The sequence below is a fragment of the Oncorhynchus gorbuscha genome, linkage group LG08 (assembly GCF_021184085.1).
Source record: "Oncorhynchus gorbuscha isolate QuinsamMale2020 ecotype Even-year linkage group LG08, OgorEven_v1.0, whole genome shotgun sequence".
Classification (NCBI taxonomy): Eukaryota; Metazoa; Chordata; class Actinopteri; order Salmoniformes; family Salmonidae; genus Oncorhynchus; species Oncorhynchus gorbuscha.
In genome coordinates, this window is record NC_060180.1 from 29,632,306 (window position 1) to 29,654,260 (window position 21,955).

Consider the following 21,955-nt stretch of genomic DNA (forward strand, 5'->3'; position numbering starts at 1 on the left):
GTTGGACCGCAGAGTGAAGAAAAAGCAGCCAACAAGTGCTCAGCATATGTGGGAATTGAACAATCTAATCCATGAGGTTAAAAGAACTGTCCGTAGAGCTCCGAGACAGGATTGTGGAGAGGCACAGATCTGGGGAAGGGTACCAACAAATTTTTGCAGAATTGAAGGTCCCCAAGAACACATTGGCCTCCATCATTCTTAAATGGAGGAAGTTTGGAACCACCAAGTGTCACGACAGCCCACTTGGAGTTTGCCCAAATACACCTAAAGGACTCTGACAATGAAAACAAGATTCTCTGGTCTGAGAATCACTCTCTCGCCTAAACGCCAAGCGTCACGTCTGGAGGAAACCTGGCACCACCTCTATGGTGAAGCATGGTGGCAGCATTATGCTGTGGGGATGTTTTTCAGCGGCAGGGACTGGGAGACTAGTCAGGATCGAGGGAAAGATGAACGGAGCAAAGTACAGAGAGATCTCTGATGAAAACCTGCTAGAGTGCACAGGATCTCAGACTGGGGTGAATGTTCACTTTCCAACAGAACAACGCCCTTAGGCACACAGCCAAGACAACGCAAGCGCGGCCTCTGGGCAAGTCTCTGAATGTCCTTGAGTAGCCCAGCCAGAGCCCGGACTTAATCCCGATCGAACATCTCTGGAGAGACCTGAAAATAGTTGTGCAGCAACATTCCCAATCCAACCTGACAGAGCTTGAGAGGATCTGCTATTTCAACAAAGTACTGAGTAAAGGGTCTGAATATTTAAGTGAAATGTGATTTCAGATTTTTTTGCAAACATTTCTAAAAACCAGATTTTGCTTTGTCATTATGGGGTATTGTGTGTGGATTTTTAGAATAAGTCTAACGTAACAAAATGTGGGAAAAGTCAAGGGGTCTGAATAATTTGCGAGTGCACCGTTATAACTGTTACATTGTTGCAGCTGCTTCCTGATATGACTGGGTGTCGAGTTAAGAAATCATATCACCTTTCCATGAGTTAATATTTATTAACAACAATTTTCCTTTCACATACAAAGTGTACATTTTAATCAATAAACTCCTCCCCACCCAAAACAAAACCCGAACAATGTATGTATCATCAATGTAGGCCTATAATTGAAGCCCTTTCAAATTGCAGCTAAACATAAAATCAGCAGATGCAGGGAAAAAAAAAAGAGCAAAATTTCACAATAGCACAAGCAATGACAAAATGTCTGTTATATATAAACACACACACTAAAGGAAATCATTTAATACCAGTGGAGAACTAGGATACATGTTGCTATTCTCTCTGGGAAACGTACTTGTCCACCACAGAATACTAGTCCAGAGGGCGATGAGTTGGATGAATAAAGCAGACTAGAAGGACTGCAATCGAACTAGCTCAACGTTCAGACTCATTTATAAACATCCAGGCTGGCAGAAGACAAATCAGGTAACGAGGTATTCCTTTAAAAAGCATATTTGAATTGACATGTCGATGTAGGTAGTGTCCTAACCAGGAGAAGAGCCGTCGCTCAGTAGCTCGACATTGAAGTGCGTGCAACGTATGACGCCGCAGATGGAAATGTGGCGTACACAGCCGACATGGTTCCTCATTCTGCTTGGCATCGAATCCCACCTGTTCTACATAGTATCTTTCTACCCGAACGTTCTGTCCTCCCGGATAAGCAGCTGGTTAGTGGTACATGTTCCTCGCAGCGCCTCGTGAAGTTGAGAACGAGAGCAGCTGCATTACAGAAGGAGCGCTGAAGCGTCTAAACCGTCTCATCTTCACAATTCGAAAATGATTTGGAGGTTAGGGATCCTCTCTCTTGGTTAAATGGCCAGAGCACTGGATTGGTGACCAAAAAAAAAAAAAAAAATCGAGAGACGTTTGCGAGCCGATGGCCCACCTTTCGTGATTCTACACCTGCATTGCTTGATGTTTGGGGTTTTAGGCTGGGTTTCTGTACAGCACTTTGAGATATCAGCTGATGTACAAAGGGCTATATAAATAAAATTTGATTTGAGGCGCGCGTTCGTTTTAGCGTGCACCGGGAGGGTGGAGTTTGCCCATTTTAGACCATCCAAGGGCAACCGGGCAAGCGAAAATGAACGCATCCCATCCTCATGTCCCCTAATGTATTTGTCAGGTGGATTGACAGTAGATAAGAGTGTGTGGTAATCATCGGCGATCTACAGTACAGTGCAATAGGCCCCTTGGAGATCTCCACAGGTACAAAAGTCCTATTGAAAGGCAGGCAATACATAAACATAAAAATAGCACTGTAAAAAAAAGCATGGCCAAAAACAAAAAGGGTTAAGGGACTAGACTGAGAACCATGTTTTTAGTGAGTGGAAACACACGTGGCCTCTCTTCCAGGTTATTCATTTCTACTCCGGTGGGTTTCCAGGAAGTCTCCGTATGTCTCCTTGAACACTCAAGCGTATGCTTTCCTCTGCATGCAAGTCATTTACGCTTAAGTAAACTATTGAGGAACCTGTAACACACCACAAAGAGAACCTGTAACACATCACTCGGGAGTTAAACTACAGTATAGGTGGAAGCATAAACCGCTCTTTACTCTGTAAGCTACAGGGACCACCTGCTCAAAGGCCCTTTTCCCTAACCCCCCTGTCAGCTAGGCCTATACCAAAGTGCAGTGTCAGCATATACGGCCAAGTCGCAAATCACTCCCTATACTCTATACACTGCACTACCTTCGACCAGACAAAAATAACGTGTTACATTGAGAAGAGAGCGCAATTTGAGATGCAGCAGTATCTAAATACACCCCCCGACTGTCTGTGAGAGACAGGCACAGACGCCCATTCGGCTGCTGACAGTCAGGTCACATGGTCTGAAAGGCTAATGGGAGTAGATGGCACCTGACCAGCTCCGACTTCATGGAGCCGCATGGGGATCAGTCACTGCCACTCCACTCTGGACACCAATGACAAGAGGGAAACCGTCCACCATAAACACACACGGCTTTACAGGGCTGCAGACGACTACTTTGGCTCTTACAGTTTTGGATTCCGTTTCATTCCGGCAGAGCTCTGGGCCTCTAGTGGCAGCACAGTGAATCTGTACAAGCCGCTTTGTTTCTGATCACTATCTAAAAACAGGGATGCTTCTAGCCTTGTCTAGTCCAGGTGGTTGAAGTGTAAAATCGTCAAGTACCGGTAGGGTTTGTAAAAGTAACAGACAGTTATCCTTAGGCCCAGATGACTGAAGCGCTCTATACAGCTCCGTGGTTGCTTGGCTCGCCGGGCTGTCTCAGGAGCTGCGTCCCGTGATGTCGCCCGTTGTCCTCAGAGGCTGCGGCCCATGATTATGATGTTTTTGGGGAAGCCCTCCATCTTGGCGACCTCGAAGCAGCCCAGCTTACTGTAGAAGTCTATCATCCTCTTGTCCGCCTGACGCACCTCACAGAAAGCACCGATGGAACCTGGGGGGGGGGGGGGGGGGGGGTAAACAACAGATTAACATAAGTAAGAAACAGTTCCGGTAACACTACTTCAAACCTGCTGACATGCTTTATGTCATTTGTTATAAGCATGTGTGAGCCTGAATGTACTATTATAATAAGGCTAATAATGTCACGTCTATGTATGACTCAAAACGGCTGGCACTTATAGTTAGGACCATTACGAGATGATAATACAACTTTACAATAAGTGGGTCCTACATGCTCATGACAACCATCCTTATGCGTTAGAATTGGGATGCGGACAACTGAAGTTTCCGATAGTAGATTCATAGATGGTTGCGAGGGACCATTCATAGACTAGCAAATGTGCTTTATTGAGACAGGTTCTGTAGACACCACCTACCATTGGCCTTGAGGCAGGAAAGCAGGCATCCCATCATGCTCTTGGCCACGCTGGGATCGATGACCTTGGCATGGATGTCCATCTTAATGAGGGAAGGGAAGTTGGAGAGGAACGACTCTGGGAGGCCCTCCTCCTCCTCATGGAAACTCAACATCATCTTCTACAGGAAGGAAAGAGAAATTGTTTGACATTTTAGTCATTGAACAGACGCTCTCGTCCAGGGCAATGTACAATAATACCCTTTCCAGGGGAACAATGCCCAGCTGAATCGTACTGCGCTGGCTTGGTTATTTTCCTTTCACAGGCCAGTCTAGTGCAGCTCTTATTGGCTCAGTTCAATAGTGTGAAAGGGATATTTGTGCATTTGACCAAAGGAGGCAACAGATATCGCGTTCATTGCACAGCTTATAGAAAAGAAAAAGAATAAGTGTCAGTGTGTTAGAGCAAAAAAAAAGTGAACCCAGTCTCCTACCTCAGCATCAGAGAGGTCCTTCTGGCAGTCAGGCTTGTTGTATTTCTCCTGCATGGAGGGGATCCAGCTCATCTTACACTTCTTGACGAACGGCTTGACATCCACGGTGCCCAGTGCGTAACCACAGATCCCCTCCTCGTCCTCCAGGACAAACCCATAGTCTGGACTCAGGTTCAGGAACCCTCCTACTAACCTGGAAAAACAGAGAAACATACTGTTAGTTAGGTATACGACATTGAAAAGAAACTCCAGCCCACCAATCATTTTGCTGCACAGATTTTTTGTTTTTTTGTTTTTGTAACCATCGTTTCAATCTCAATAGAACCTTCATCCACTGCACGCAACTAAAACATGCGGACTCTCCTTCACTGCAGCCGACGTGAGGAAAATATTTAAACGTGTCAACCCTTGCAAGGCTGCAGGCCCAGCCGGCATCCCCAGCCGCGCCCTCAGAGCATGCGCAGACCAGCTGGCTGGTGTGTTTACGGACATATTCAATCAATCCCTATCCCAGTCTGTTGTTCCCACATGCTTCAAGAGGGCCACCATTGTTCCTGTTCCCAAGAAAGCTAAGGTAGCTGAGCTAAACGACTACCGCCCCGTAGCACTCACTTCCGTCATCATGAAGTGCTTTGAGAGACTAGTCAAGGACCATATCACCTCCACCCTACCTGACACCCTAGACCCACACCAATTTGCTTACCGCCCAAATAGGTCCACAGACGATGCAATCTCAACCACACTGCACACTGCCCTAACCCATCTGGACAAGAGGAATACCTATGTGAGAATGCTGTTCATAGACTACAGCTCGGCATTTAACACCATAGTGCCCTCCAAGCCCGTCATCAAGCTCGAGACCCTGGGTCTCGACCCCGCCCTGTGCAACTGGGTACTGGACTTCCTGACGGGCCGCCCCCAGGTGGCGGGGGTAGGCAACAACATCTCCACCCCGCTGATCCTCAACACTGGGGCCCCACAAGGGTGCGTTCTGAGCCCTCTCCCGTACTCCCTGTTCACCCACGACTGCGTGGCCACGCACGCCTCCAACTCAATCATCAAGTTTGCGGACGACACAACAGTGGTAGGCTTGATTACCAACAACGACGAGGCGGCCTACAGGGAGGAGGTGAGGGCCCTCGGAGTGTGGTGTCAGGAAAATAACCTCACACTCAACGTCAACAAAACTAAGGAGATGATTGTAGACTTCAGGAAACAGCAGAGGGAACACCCCCCTATCCACATCAATGGAACAGTAGTGGAGAGGGTAGTAAGTTTTAAGTTCCTCGGGGTACACATCACAGACAAACTGAATTGGTCCACCCACACAGACAGCATCGTGAAGAAGGCGCAGCAGCGCCTCTTCAACCTCAGGAGGCTGAAGAAATTCGGCTTGTCACCAAACGCACTCACAAACATCTACAGATGCACAATCGAGAGCATCCTGTCGGTCTGCATCACCGCCTGGTACGGCAACATCTCCGCCCACAACCGTAAGGCTCTCTAGAGGGTAGTGAGGTCTGCACAACGCATCACCGGGGGCAAACTACCTGCCCTCCAGGACACCTACTCCACCCGATGTCACAGGAAGGCCATAAAGATCATCAAGGACAACAACCAACCGAGCCACTGCCTGTTCACCCCGCTATCATCCAGAAGGCGAGGTCAGTACAGGTGCATCAAAGCTGGGACCGAGAGACTGAAAAACAGCTTCGATCTCAAGGCCATCAGACTGTTAAACAGCCACCACTAACATTGAGTGGCTGCTGCCAACACACTGACTCAACTGCAGCCACTTTAATAATGGGAATTGATGGGAAATTATGTAAAATATATCACTAGCCACTTTAAACAATGATACCTAATATAATGTTTACATACCCTACATTATTAATCTCATATGTATATGTATATACTGTACTCTATATCATCTACTGCATCCTTATGGAATACATGTATCACTAGCCACTTTGTTTACATACTCATCTCATTTGTATATACTGCTCTCAATACCATCTACTGTATCTTGCCTATGCCGCTCTGTACCATCACTCATTCATATATCTTATGTACATATTCTTTATCCCCTTACACTTGTATCTAAGGTAGTAGTTTTGGAATTGTTAGCTAGATTACTTGTTGGTTATTACTGCATTGTCGGAACTAGAAGCACAAGCATTTCGCTACACTCGCACTAACATCTGCTAACCATGTGTATGTGACAAATAAAATTGGATTTGATTTGATTCATTAGGGTTGATTGTCTCCACTTCCATTTTTCCCCCTTCAAAATAATGTTGGGCGACAACTAAAATGTAAAAAAAAAAAAAAAAAGAGACCTTACCTGTCTCCTATGAGGTCTGGCTCCTCTCCACCGAAGGGCAGTTCCTCCACTCCTTCAGAGTACATCTCTCTGCAGATCTTATACACTGCATGCTGGAACACACACAGACACACACAGATGAGCCTAGAAGCAGTATTTAAAAACAAGGATAGCTCAGATGGGAATACCAACAGCGTGCCGTTACACCCAGTATGTTCAGCTAATCACTGAGTGAATACAGGAATCAGTGATCCAGGGGGGAAATTACACTCACCCATACCCACAGATGTAGAGGGAAAATGCTGTAATTAAAATAATTTTTGTTTAAAAAAAACTCTCCTTACCTCATCTTTAGGATAGCAGGGCCTGATGGAATAGATTTTGGATGTTGGCAGTGCGGGGGGAGGCTGGAAGAAAAGATCGTTTGCACCGTCGATCGGCAAAAATCTCTGTCGGGGATCAAAAGAAACCGTTTCAGTCAAACTGACACCAGGCACCGGGTCTCTGCATTCACCGTTTCAGACACCTTTGCTACTGCTGGGACACTGTGGCACCAACAACAGCTGCATGTCAAAGGCAGGCTAAAACCAGCCAATGGTCCAAGACTTACTGCTGGGCTTCTGTGGTACTTTTGGCTCAACAGTGAACAGCAGCAGCAAATCATCACATCTGTTCTTATGAGAGCATAGCGTATACAGAATGTTTACTTTTTAAAGACAGGAATATGAGTTATAGGTGTATATTGGAAGAGCAAAGGCTTGGTCTCAGAAAAGGTGCTGCTGGCTAAAGGAGATGTTGCTGATCCATTCCCCTGTGGCTGGTCTAAGGCATCGCTTCGAGCTGCCGCGCTGCGCAGGGCCGGGCCCGTGGCCCTCCTGTAGAGAGAAGTCATGATGCTGGCGCTGACAATGAGACAAAACTCCAGGAGCAAAACACTATTCTAACATACAATGCCTCGCGAAAGTCTACACAGCCCTTGCACAATGTTCACATTTTGCCGCCTTAAAATGTCATTAAAATATTTTTTTAAACATATTCAATTCTATTGAAAAGGTGGAGTAGGTTGTGTACATCAGTAGGAAAACAAAGTGAAAGAAAAATAAAACATTTTCCAAATGAATAAAATAAAACGTAGAGGTCTTGTTTGCGTATGTTTTCACCCCCCAGTACTTGGTGGAAGCACCTTAGGAAACCAGTTTGAATAAGACTCTACCAGCTTTGGACAAGTCCATTGGTTCTGTCAAAATTGCTCCAGGTAAGTCAACTTGGTTGGGGATCATGGATGGACAGCCATATTCAAACCTCGTCTCTGATATCAAGCAGATTTCAGTCAGGACTGAGACTGGATCATTCAGGAACACTCAACAACTATTGGAAAGTAAATTCTAGTGTGTATTTGGCATTAAAATGTGTTGTATTTTCCCAATGAAAAATCCAGGGTTAGGTGTTCAGAAGACTGAGGCGGGGTTTTCTCTAATGTTTTAACTGAGCCAATTCTCCTTTTAGATTTTTTTTTTAGATTGTGACAAACTCCCCAGTCCCTGACGGTGACAAACACCATAACATGATGCCACCACCACAATACTTAGGAAACACAGACGATAAACAGCATTGTATTCACTCCACATTACAGGCATGTATGACAAAGTGAAAAGGAGGAATCCTGTGTTAATTAATACTGCAAGACAACACAGCAAACACAATAACTTCTGGTCCTAAATTTAAAGAGAAACAGGTTTTGGTCAAATGCAATACAACACAGAGTGAAACCCTATATTTGGTTGCAGCATTAAGTTATGGGTATGCTTGTCATCGTCAGGGACTGGGGGGGTTTGTCAGGATCCCAAAAAATGTGAAACGAACCAAAGCCCAGGTAAAAAGTTGGGAGAAACACCCAACTCAGTCTTCTGAAAACCTAGCCCTGCGATAGATCTTCTTCAATGACATACCAGAATGGCTTTCGAAGAAGTGTTGAGTGTTCCTGAGTGGTCCCGTCTCAGTCATGGCTTGCATTTGCTTGAAAATCATAGACAAGGTTTGAATATTGCTGTCCATTTTCTATAATTTTACTTTCACTTTAAAAATGTGTAGTAGATTGTGTAGATTGGAGAATATTTTTTTCTTCTAATTTTATCCCTTTTTCGATTGAATTTTAAGGCAGCAAAATGTGAAAACTGTGCAAGGGGTGTAAATTTTCATCAGTGACAGTATATTAAACATTAGATACAGCTAAAGACCAAGTCTGGAACCAACAGGACCCTGAACAACTTCTAGTTAACCAAACAGCTACCCGGACTTTCTGCATTGACCTTTCTTACACAAACTTTGACTCATCACATATCCTGCTGCTATCGTTTACGATCTGTCACTTTATTCACAGCTATATGTACACACACCGCATTCATAAAGTTAACTTTTCCCAAATTTTTACATTAAAACCTTATTCTAAAATGGATAACACCCCCCCCCCTCATCAATCTACACACAATACCCCATAATGACAAAGGAAAAACAGGTTTTAGAATTTTTTGCACATTTCCAAAAATACAAAAACTGAAATATCACATTTACATAAGTATTCAGACCCTTTACTCAGTACTTTGTTGAAGCTCCTTCGGCAGCGATTATTGCCCTGAGTCTTCATGGGTATGACACTACAAGATTGGGACACCGGTATTTGAGAGGTTTCTCCCATTCTTCTCTGCAGATCCTCTCAAGCTCTGTCAGGTTGGATGGGGAGCGATGCTGCACAGCTATTTTCAGGTCTCCCCAGAGACGTTCGATCGGGTTCAAGTCTGGGCAAGTCAAAGACATTCAGAGAGTTGTCCCGAAGCCAGTTCTGCGTTGTCTTGGCTGTGTGCTTAGGGACGTTGTACGGTTGGAAGGTGAACCTTTGCCCCAGTCCGAGGTTGAGCCCCTCGAGCAGGTTTTAAATCAAGGATCTCCATACTTTGCGCCGTTCATCTTTGGCTCAATCCTTACTAGTCTCCCAGTTACCGCTGCTGAAAAACATCTCCACAGCATAATGCTGCCACCACAATGCTTCATCGTAGGGGTGGTGCCTGGTTTCCTCCAGACGTGATGCTTGGTATTCAGGCCAGAGTTCAATCTCCGTTTCATCAGACCAGAGAATCTTGTTTCTCATGGTCTGAGAGTCCTTTAGGTGTATTTTGGCTAACTCCAAGCGGGCTGGCATGTGCCTTTTACTCAGGAGGGGCTTCCATCTGGCCACTCTACCATAAAGGCCTGATTGGTGAAGTGCTGCAGAGATGGTTGTCCTTCTGGAATGTTCTTCCATCTCCACAGAGAAACTCTGGAGCTCTGTCAGAGTGACCATCAGGTTCTTAGTCACCACCATGACCAAGGCCCTTCTCCCCCGATTGTTCAGTTTGGCTGGGCAGCCAGCTCTAGGAAGAGTCTTTGTGGTTCCAAACGTCTTCCATTTAAGAATGATGGAGGCCACAGTGTTTTGGTACCCTGCCCCAGATTTGTGCCTCGACACAATCCTGTCTCGGAGCTCTACGGACAATTCCTTCAAACTCATGGATTGGTTTTTGCAATGACGTGCACTGTCAACTGTGGGACCGTATATAGACAGGTTAGTGCCTTTCCAAATCATGTCTATCCAATTGAATTTACCACAGGTGGACTCCAGTTAAGTTGTAGAAACATCAAGGATGATCAACGGAAACAGGATGCACCAGAGCTCAACTGAGTCTCATAAAGGGTCTGAATACTTATGTGAATAAGTTTTCGTTAATTTGAATACCTTTGCAAACATTTCTAAAAAAAAACAGTTTTTGCTTTGTTATTATGGGGTATTGTGTGTAGATTGAGGAAAACAATTATGTAATCAATTTTAGAATAAGGCTGTAACATAACAAAATGTGGGAAAAGGGACCCATCTGAATACTTTCCGAATGCCCTGTATCTACCTACATTACCTCAGACCCCTGCACATTGATCGGTATCGATCAGCTATCGTTAGTAGTTTTTTTGATCTAGTATTAATAGTATTGTTACACGTTTTACTTTTCTATTCTCTCTCTATTTTCTTTCTCTCTGCATGGTTGGCATGGGCCCTTCAGTAAGCATTTCACTGTTAGTCCACAACTGCTGTTTACGAAGCATGTAACAAATAACATTTGATTTGATTTTTATATGAAGACCAACCACCGAGTCTTTTAAAGATCAACTACTACAAATAAAAATTAAAAGTCCAACATGGGATATCTGATGTTAGTCTAGGAGTATTGTGTTTGCTCATGGAGTTTTTCTAGGCGGGCGGTGTCACTTGCGTTCTCGTTGGTGCTGCGATGCATACCCTTGCGTGTGCAAAAGGGTAGAATTTTGCGAAGCTTTTCCTGCAAATAAATGAGATGCCATGGAAATCTAACCCTAGCAATGCCACGCAGAGAATAGGCAGAATATGCGTGCGCCATGGAAAAGCAGCATCTCCTTTGGGCAGTCGGCTGAGAGAAATTCAAATTTTAGAAAAACACTGCCTTGGAGGGACTCCTTCAGCTTCTTATGGTGTCAGTTCGCCCTTTTCCTTTTCAGACTGATCAGACCATACCAGATGTTGGTTGGACCAATGCCTTCAGAAACTTACAGGCACATTTGTCCAAGACATGGACATTTTATTAAAAAATTCTCATGATTTAGAGGTATAACCCTTCCTAGTCATGATCAGCCCACCTTAGACAGACCAAACCCTTTCACATCTGCTGTTGCACAACAAACCACTTTCTCTTCAACACAAAACCTGTAATTCATTTTCTTTACTAGCATTACAAACAGTTTTATAATCTGTCAAGTCAGTGCGTAAGCATATACCTGGAACTCTCCTGCTAGACCGCCCCTAAAGGCCCAAGGCTCTTGGTCTCCACTAAGGAACTGTGCAGTAGCCTGACTACGGCACCCTGTTAGGAGCACACAGTGGCGGAGGGACACAGCATTACCATGGGGACCAGAGATAAAACGGGACTAACTGACAGGTCGCAGGTGGGGGGGGGGGGACTTTGGAAGATAATGATGACCTATCACTCCAAAGAAAATGCTTTTAAAATTATATTTAAAAATATATATATATATATTCATATGAAAATGGTTTGGTTGGACGTTGGGCTCAAGCAACTAAAGCTTACTTTGGTGTTTCTCAACTGAGAGGAATCATTGAGGTTATAAAGCCTGAATCAATTCGACAGTCGGATTCCGGTTCACTTGCAGTGAGAACTTCCAAGTCATTCACGCTCTTACTAGCCTAATCTGACCTTGGATCAGTGTCTAGGGGGAACTCATCCTACCGTGTAAGCTTCAGCTGCCGTTGCCCCCCCAGCACCTCATCTGAAGTCACATTCTCATCTAACCTGCCTCATCACATGACCAGGGAGCAGGACTCAAAACAGGAAGAGAGGACAACTGGGAGAGGACAGCTCTGTGCAAAGACACAAAACTAAAAGGGGTGCAAAGTTCAGTGCACCTCAAGTGCCTACACCTACTTTGGTGTTGGCACGCCGCTCCGTTCTTACGAGAGCAACCTTGAACCTACTATTGTCAGTCACACCTTTCAAAACATACGAATGATTGCCATTGCCATCATTGGTTGCTGTGCCTGTGAAGCAGTTTGTGACAAAAAAAAAGGTGCTATAGAGTAAGATCAGATTGATAGACGATCCCAAACCTGGTGATGAGGTCTCCTGTCATGTGACGAGACAGACACAGCGCGAGAAGAGGACAGAAGAGTCAACGCTCCTGCTATAAACATCCAGTAGCAACCTCACCCTGACACCTAGAACACTTCCTCTGGTGAGGCTGGCCCCACTCAGCATACAGATGCATCCACGGGGAGGAATTCACAGCTCGCTTTCAGGTGCTTGGGAGTAAAGCAGCACCACATGCCATTTGTTGATATCAAATCATTATTGGAGACACATATCTATGTAAATAAAACAACAGTTATTTCACAGTTGTTTGTCTCAGTGTTTCACATTGCAATGCAAGTTGCTCGTCGCTTTTGTGAACAAACGACTAGTCACTTTCAAAGCAGCATTTGGAAAATACGGTGTGTACTATAGTTAGTACACATCAGACTGTGAGGGACAGTAGAGAAACTAACATTCTGAAAGCCAGATGTGAACTCCAGTGTGTAGGTGCATCCAGTGCTGGTTTAAGCCTCTTCCATGAAAAGGCCTACTTGTAAAAACAAACATGTTAGAGAGAAATGAACGGCGCCAGAGAAAAGAAGATCTAAAACATTGACGTTTATCTCTCCGCTCCTCAAGTTCGCTGCACAAAATGTGACTGTCGTTCCATCACCCATATCAAAACATCCGGATCTGATATGAAAATTTAAAAAAACAATTAAAAACAATAACCAAATCAGAAAAGGTGGCCTGCGCAGACATTGGCCAGTGGTGATCCACTAGCAGTAGAAACTGGTACTGAGGATTTGTCCATCTGCACACGGTGATGGGAGAGAACAGTAGAAGATAGTCGTTAGTAAATGTGTCTCAGTCACAACACCAGGGGGGGGAGGTAAGACTGACTGCCGGCTGCACAGCTACAGACCAATAAGGGGACAGATACTTAGAACATAAGCTCTTTGATTGGGCCTCGAGCGCATTTTAGTTATAATAGAGAAGCGTGACAAGTCGTCTACATACCGACTGGTTCACCGGATGTGGGAAAGCCTTTAGATTGCTTTATGTTCTAGTCTAGCTAGCCCCCAGCTGGTCACGCTTTAGAAAGAACTACAAAATGGTTCTCTAGCGTCTAAATTATTCTACTGGTTTAAGGGTTCATAACGCCGTTATAGCTTCGATTTAGCTGTAGTTCTGCCAGTGTGGGTTTGCTGCCTGCTGTGTACTGTATAGGTTAGAGCTCTCAGCTCTGGACAAAAACCTGTGAATGAAACATGGTTATTGTGTAACATACAGGCCATGCTGGTGCTTCAGGGTTGATCAAAATAGCTTCCAATGGCTACAGAAGATCACTCACAGAAATATTGTTCTGACTCTTATCAAGACATGTTACATGCATGTGAAGTGTGTCTGTGCGCACATGTGCGTTCATGCATCCGTGAGTAGTGTGTGAGTTGGAGTAATTTTAATTTCAAGGAGTATGGGCTTTGATACAGCTAGAAGAAAGTATTCATTGGAGGCTAAGCACTCTGAGCCAGCAATAACACTGGCATGTGCTGAGAATAGGCTCGGCATCGACTTTGCTGACCTCTGCATTACTCAGTGAGGGCATTTTATGAAATGAATCGTTTCAATGCGGATCGATAATAAAATTGACTCAGATATTCGATCACTATCTATTCATGCACCAGAATGGCCTTTCACTGTCAGTCACCTCGCTCTCCAAGCTCACAGAGCAGGGTGGAAGTGGGGGGGGGGGGGTACCCTTGCGTCCCACCCCCCAGACACAGTCTGGCAGCAGGTTCTGTCTGTGTGTGTGAACGCAGCAGCCACCACACACAGCAAGCAGCAGTACCCCATCTCTGGACCTGTCACTACTGATACTGACAATTCACTTAGTTGTGGTGGACCAATTCATTTAGGGTTACTGTAGAGGGTGATTAGCAGTGCAAGCGGCATTCAGTTAGTCAAAGTAAAAATCAACAAATCAAAAAGTGCACTAAAACAGAATAAAAACAACAATTGAAAAGCAATGTAGCGGATGTCGATGTCTGTCGCTGATGGATATGTAAGTGAAGCCGAAGTGATGCTAAAACTAACTGGGAGAGCTGACGATAAGAGTGAGTCTGTCTGAGTGAGTCTGTCTGCTCTAGACTCACCTTGAACACAGGTGAAAGGCAACAGAGATTAAAATGTTGCATTGCCAGGTTCACAAACAAGCTTAATCATCTGTTAAGCAGACTGGGGTGTGGGCACTATAGATACAGTACATGTTCAGATGATTCATTAATATTTTTATTTTAACTGACTTGTCTGGTTAAATAAAAGGTAAGAACAAATTCTTATTTTCAATGACGGCCTAGGAACAGTGGGTTAACTGCCTGTTCAGGGGCAGAACGACAGATTTGTACCTCGTCAGCTCGGGGGTTTGAACTTGCAACCTTCTGGTTACTAGTCCAACGCTCTAACCACTAGGCTACCCTGCCGCCCCTATGTGCATAACTAAACTACCAAAGACTGGATGGCAGATGAAAGATCATACTGTGGCACTATCAATCTTATCATGGAGAAACTGCAATGTGGCCAAACACACATCTTTAATGCTCATACAGAAGCTTACCAAAATGATATTCACCTTTGTGTATGTATTGAGCTTATCTAAACTAACCATGATACTTCACCATGAAGCTTAAAGACTTGACATATTTTTCCCATACCTACAGCACCAGTCAGAAGCCTGGACACACCTACTCATTCATGGGTTTTTCTTTGTCAGCAGATGTTAATGCGAGTGTAGCGAAATGCTTGTGCTTCTCGTTCCGACAACGCAGTAATAACCAACGAGTAATCTAACCTAACAAGATTCACAGTCTTGAAGGAGCTTCCACATATGTTGAGCACTTGTTGGCTGCTTTTCCTTCACACTGCGGTCCAACTCATCCCAAACCATCTCAATTGGGTTGAGGTCGGGTGATTGTGGAGGCCAGGTCATCTGATGCAGCACTCCATCACTCTCCTTATTAGTAAAATAGTCCTTACACAGCTTGGAGGTGTGTTAGGTCATTGTCCTGTTGAAATACAAATGATAGACCGACTAAGCGCAAACTAGATGAGATGGAGTATCGCAACTGGACAATGACTCAACACACCTCCCAGCTGTGTAAGGGCTATTTGACGAAGGAGAGTGCTGTATCAGATGACCTGGCCTCCACAAATCACCCGACCTCAACCCAATTGAGATGGTTTGGGATGAGTTGGGCCGCAGAGTGAAGGAAAAGCAGCCAACAAGTGCTCAACATATGTGGGGGCTCAGCATATGTGGGAACTCCTTCAAGACTGTTGGAAAAGCATTCCAGGTGAAGCTGGTTGACAGAATGCAAAGAGTGTGCAAAGCTGACATCAAGGTAAAGGGTGGCTACTTAGAAGAATCTCAAATAAAATATATTTTGATTTGTTTAACACTTTTTTGGTTACTATAAGATTCCATGTGTTATTATATACACTGCTCAAAAAAATAAAGAGAACACTAAAATAACACATCCTAGATCTGAATGAATGAAATATTCTTATTAAATACTTTTTTCTTTACATAGTTGAATGTGCTGACAACAAAATCACACAAAAATGATCAATGGAAATCAAATTTATCAACCCATGGAGGTCTGGATTTGGAGTCACACTCAAAATTAAAGTGGAAAACTACACTACAGGCTGATCCAACTTTGATGTAATGTCCTTAAAACAAGTCAAAATGAGGCTCAGTGGTGTGTGTGGCCTCCACGTGCCTGTATGACCTCCCTACAACTCCTGGGCATGCTCCTGATGAGGTGGCGGATGGTCTCCTGAGGGATCTCCTCCCAGACCTGGACTAAAGCATCCACCAACTCCTGGACAGTCTGTGGTGCAACGTGGCGTTGGTGGATGGAGCGAGACATGATATCCCAGATGTGCTCAATTGGATTCAAGTCTGGGGAACGGGCGGGCCAGTCCATAGCATCAATGCCTTCCTCTTGCAGGAACTGCTGACACACTCCAGCCACATGAGGTCTAGCATTGTCTGGCATTCGGAGGAACCCAGGGCTAACTGCACCAGCATATGGTCTCACAAGGGGTCTGAGGATCTCATCTCGGTACCTAATGGCAGTCAGGCTACCTCTGGCGAGCACATGGAGGGATGTGCGGCCCCCTCAAAGAAATGCCACCCCACACCATGACTGACCCACCGCCAAACCGGTCATGCTGGAGGATGTTGCAGGCAGCAGAACGTTCTCCGCAGCGTCTCCAGACTCTGTCACGTGCTCAGTGTGAACCTGCTTTCATTTGTGAAGAGCACAGGGTGCCAGTGGCAAATTTTCCAATCTTGGTGTTCTCTGGCAAATGCCAAACGTCCTGCACGGTGTTGGGCCGTAAGCAAAACCCCCACCTGTGGACATCGGGCCCTCATACCACCCTCATGGAGTCTGTTTCTGACCGTTTGAGCAGACATGCACAATTGTGGCCTGCTGGAGGTCATTTGGCAGGGCTCTGACAGTACTCCTCCTTGCACACAAAGGCGGAGGTAGCAGTCCTGCTGCTGGGTTGTTGCCCTCCTACGGCCTCCTCCACGTCTCCTGATGTACTGGCCTGTCTCCTGGTAGCGCCTCCATGCTCTGGACACTACGCTGACAGACACAGCAAACCTTCTTGCCACAGCTCGCATTGATGTGCCATCCTGGAGCTGCACTACCTGAGCCACTTGTGTGGGTTGTCGACTCAGTCTCATGAGTGAAAGCACCGCCAGCATTCAAAAGTTACCAAAACATCAGCCAGGAAGCATAGGAACTGAGAAGTGGTCTCTGGTCCCCACCTGCAGAACCAATCCTTTATTGGGGGTGTCTTGCTAATTGCCTATAATTTCCACCTGTTGTCTATTCCATTTGCACAACAGAATGTGAAATTTATTGTCAATCAGTGTTGCTTCCTAAGTGGACAGTGTGATTTCACAGAAGTGTGATTGACTTGGAGTTACATTGTGTTGTTTAAGTGTTCCCTTTATTTTTTTGAGCAGTATAGTTTTGATGTCTTCACTATTATGATACATGTTGAAAAAAATAATAATAATAAATAATATATATATATATATATCTCGTATATATATATAGTAAAAACAAAGACAAACCCAGGAATGAGTAGGTGTGTTCAAATTTTTGACAAGTACTGTATATGCGTTTCATGTCCTACACTTACTGTTTCTGAGGCTCTGAGAAGTCGGAGTCAAGCTGTACCGTTTCAGGTATCCATACTGTATGTACCTATTCAGTGTGTGTGTGTGTGTGTTTATGAGAGAGTGTGTGTGTCCATGCGTACCTAGCCACTGGACAAAGGACTTGACCATGGACATGATGCTCTTGATGTCCCAGATGTAGGGGTAGAGGTCATAGAGGATGGTGCGGTTGGCTGAGTTAGACAGCCTGGTGAACATCTGGATGACCGAGCAACACATCTCCTCAAACCTCTCCGCCCGGGACTGCCACTCCACTACCTGGAGGACAGGAAACAGGGCGGTGTTCATTAGGGCACAAAACAGAAGGGGCTATGATGATTTTTGTTTAACTGTGTAATCGACGACTATGGATGAAGACCGTAATGAAAATAATAGAACCTTCAATTTAATTTCAAAGTCGAAAAACTTGACCCAAAAGCAGCAAAGTAAGCCTGGTTTAGGTATAACAGCCGATTTGGACAAGACAAGGAAAAACCAGAAAGTTTTAGAATTTTGTGTTGTGGAACAAACAGCTGACGGAAAATGGGACCGCCGGGCTTTAAAAAATATGACACATGCAGTTGTCTCCAGTCCAGAGTGGAGATGATTTTTTTAAGTGGGCTATTTGAAAAATGATAACTGTGACCTTGGTCACATGACTGCCATTAATCCTACTAATGAACATGGGCCAGTTGAGACTCTTTTAAAAGACATATCCAATGGTAACATGGTCACTGACAGAACTCATCCACAGCCTTGGACAGAACTAAATGTATCGACTTTCCAGTGTGTATGCCACTGCATGGATCAAGTTTCGGTGTTTTAGACAAATATCTCAATGGCTGCTTAGAGACACTACACAACCACCTGTGGTAACCCGTGGGGTGTTGGGTTGAGGGTGCAGAGATTAACACAGAGACCGGGAGGTTTTAGTCAGCAAACACAACTTTACTAGGCCATAAAATAAATATAACAAAGAAAAGCACGTAGGTTTGGCACAGTCCTTCTTCTCAGCTTTGGTTCTGTGTCGGTCTCTCCCGCGATGTGCCACAGTGCTCCTTTTATGTGGCCTCCACAGCTGGTTGGCACTTCCTCTAATTACCTCCACTTGGAGCTATCCATGTCGGGGTGCCCAGCTCGTGTACTCCCAGCAGAGGGAGCCAACGTTGCAGCACGTACCTCCCTTCTATTACCACCCCCCGGGGTAGACCTCTCAGGATACCACACACCATTTTGTACCACAGTCGTTACCACCATCAACCCGGAATATTTTTCAGCTCTGAATATCAGAAAAAATGTAATAACTAACTAAATGAACATAAATAGAATCTCCCTCCTCTCGACCAATACCTGGGTGGCCTGGAGGTTAAAAGCGTTGGGCCAGTAATTGGAAGGGCGATGGTTCGAATCCCATAGCCAATGGAAGGTGGAACAATCTGTCATTCTGCGCACCCACCGAATTAGCATAATAATAATAATCCCCATAAAAATGTTAGTTAAAGCTAGAGATATGTTTTTTTGGCATCTGCGGGAAAAAGGTGACAGAGCTAGAGAGCGGTGTTTGTCAGACCATTGGACATCCTTAACAATCGGTATTCTCACAAAATCGCCTGTAGACTGTCTGAACTATTATGACACTATGACTATGACTCTATGGAAAGGTGAACCCTCTCACGAACATGTTGGTTGTTTTGCTCTAGGACACCCACAGACCTCAGACTCGTCTGAAGGTCTCCCGGTCAATGATGCCTCAGTTTTTCCGGCACTGAGCAAATTTCAGGTCTGCTGAGCACAAAATACGTGAAACTTCCGGTGTGCGTTTACCCTGAACACTGAGGCTGTACTCGCTTTAAGTTCAAACTAACAGTGATCAAGTAGGCTACTGTGGCTATTTGTTCATAATAGGCCTACCAGGAGGGGCCTACCATCAAAAACCATGGAGAAAATGCATCCCATAACATTTTAACATGGAAATGGCTGAACGATAGAAAAGCTGACAGTAGCTGCCAATTTGTGGTGTTCAATGTAGGCCTACATTCCATGATCATTTTGAAAAAAAACATGCAGGGCTTGACATTAACCAGTTTATCCACTCGTCCTTCAGACAAGGAGGAGACTGAAAATGTTGTGTTGTTCAATGCAATAAATTACTTTAAAAAAGAGACAGGATTGTGTCAAGGAACAGATCTGGGGCAGGGTACCAAAACATTGAAGGTCCACAAGAACACAGTGGCCTCCATCATTCTTAAATGGAAGAAGTTTGGAACCACCAAGACTATTCCTAGAGCCACCAGGCCAAATTGAGAAGACAGAAGACACATTTCGGTTGAATGCACTCAGTTGTGGATCTGACTAGGTACCCCCCCCCACCTACCTTCTCTGGCTCCTTGCCCTTGCAGTCGACACCGACGGTGCTGCAGTTAGCCCGGAGCCAATTGAACTCCTTGAGCATGTGTAGGGCCTTGGGTCCGTACTCATAGGGCAGGTAGAAGAGCTCAGCCAGAAGGATCAGGTCCTCCAAAGAAAGAGACTCTTCAGTGTACAATACCTTCTCATTGGGACCAAGCACAAAAACATCCTGAAAAACAAACCAAATGTAATTGTTTAAACATATGTAATTTAATTGTAAGTCACTTTGGATAATCTGAGTAGCTTTGTATGTAATTGTCACACACACACACACACACACACACACACACACACACACACACACACACACACACACACACACACACACACACACACACACACACACACACCAGACCTGGGTTCAAATACAATTATGGGTATTTCAATTACTTTCAAAGACATTTGTATGTACAGTGCCCTCGGAAAATATTCAGACGGATTTACTTTTCCCACATTTTGTTCCTTCATAGCCTTATTACAAAATGTATTAAATCAAAATCCTGAGCAAACAGGCTTTTAGAAATGTTTGCAAATTATTTTAAAAAACAGAAATACCTTATTTGCACAAGTATTCAGACACTTTGCAATGAGACATGAAATTGAGGACAGATGCATCCTGTTTCAATTGATCATCATTGAGATGTTTCTACAACTTGATTGGAGGCCACCTGTGGTGAATTCATTTGATTGGACATGATTTGGAAAGTCACATACCTGTCTATATAATATCCTACAGTTGACAGTGCATGTCAGAGCAAAAACCAAGCCATGAGGTCGAAGGAATTGTCCGTAGAGCTCCGAGACAGGATTGTGTTGAGGCACAGATCTGGGGAAGGATACCAAAACATTTCTACAGCATTGAAGGTCCCCAAGAACACAGTAGCCTCCATCATTCTTAAATGGAAGAAGTTTGCAACCACCAAGACTCTTCCTAGAGCTGGCGGCCCGGCCAAACTGAACAATCGGGGGAGAAAGGCTTTGGTCAGGGAGGTGACCAAGAATGCGATGGTCACTCTGACAGAGCTCCAGAGTTCCTCTGTGGAGATGGGAGAACCATCCAGAAGCAATCTCTGTAGCATTCTGCCAATCAGGTTTTTATGGTAGAGTAGCCAGGCGGAAGCAACTCCTCAGTACAACGCACATGACAGCACGCTTGGAGTTTGCCAAAAAACACCTAAAAGACTCTCAGACAATGAGAAACAAGATTCTCTGGTCTGATGAAACTAATATTCAACTCTTTGGCCTGAATGCCAAGCGTTCACATCTGGAGGAAACCTGGCACCATCCCTACGGTGAAGCATGGTGGTGGCAGTATCATGTTGTGGGGATTACTAGTCAGGATCGAGGCAAAGAGGAACGGAGCAAAGTGCTGAGAGATCCTTGATGAAAACCTGCTACAGAGCACTCAGGATCTCAGACTGGGGGCGAAGGTTCACCTTCCAACAGGACAACAACCCCAAGCACACAGCCAAGACAATACAGGAGTGGTTTCGGGACAAGTCTCTGAATGTCCTTGAGTGGCCCAGCCAGAGCCCGGACTTGAACCCTATCAAACATCTCTGGAGAGACCTGAAAATAGCTGTGCAGCGACAGTCCTCATCCAACCTGACAGAGCTTGAGAGGATCTGCAGAGAAGAATGGGGGAAACTCCCCAAATACAGGTGTGCCAAGCTTGTAGTGTCATAACCAAGAAGACTTGTGGCTGTAATCGCTGCCAAAGGTGCTTCAAGAAAATACTGAGTAAAGGGTCTGAATACTTATGTAAATGTGATATTTTTCAAATTAGCAAACATGTGTGTAGATTGGTGAGGGGGGAAAAACAAATGTAAATCAATTTTAAAGTAAGGCTGTAACCTAATAAAATGAGGTCCGAATACTTTCCGAAGGCACTGTATATCTCTTCCTCACATTCCTCCAACCAAATCACAGGTAGGCCTTCGCAAATATGCCATTATACGCAGCATTATATTACACACTGAACCACGTGAAGTTAAATTAAAATGTGTTGAATTGAGTAGAAGTGTGAATTTCAGTGACAGGTTTTTGCATAG

The 21,955-nt window shown here is 44.8% G+C and overlaps 1 protein-coding gene across 2 annotated transcripts in view; it reads right to left on the minus strand.

Moving 5' to 3' along the window:
* Positions 1-979: 979 nt before the first annotated feature.
* The window catches only part of LOC124041468 (protein O-GlcNAcase-like), a 34,433-nt gene continuing 13,457 nt past the window's right edge, over positions 980-21,955 (minus strand). For both annotated transcript variants that reach the window (XM_046359075.1, XM_046359076.1), the window contains 8 exons: positions 19,870-20,073; positions 17,600-17,774; positions 11,448-11,533; positions 6,956-7,060; positions 6,633-6,724; positions 4,289-4,481; positions 3,817-3,976; positions 980-3,431 (listed from right to left, as the gene is read on the minus strand). In XM_046359075.1, the coding sequence (XP_046215031.1) occupies positions 3,295-3,431; positions 3,817-3,976; positions 4,289-4,481; positions 6,633-6,724; positions 6,956-7,060; positions 11,448-11,533; positions 17,600-17,774; positions 19,870-20,073 (1,152 nt within the window). In that variant the 3' untranslated portion in view covers positions 980-3,294. The remainder of the gene's footprint in view (positions 3,432-3,816; positions 3,977-4,288; positions 4,482-6,632; positions 6,725-6,955; positions 7,061-11,447; positions 11,534-17,599; positions 17,775-19,869; positions 20,074-21,955) is intronic.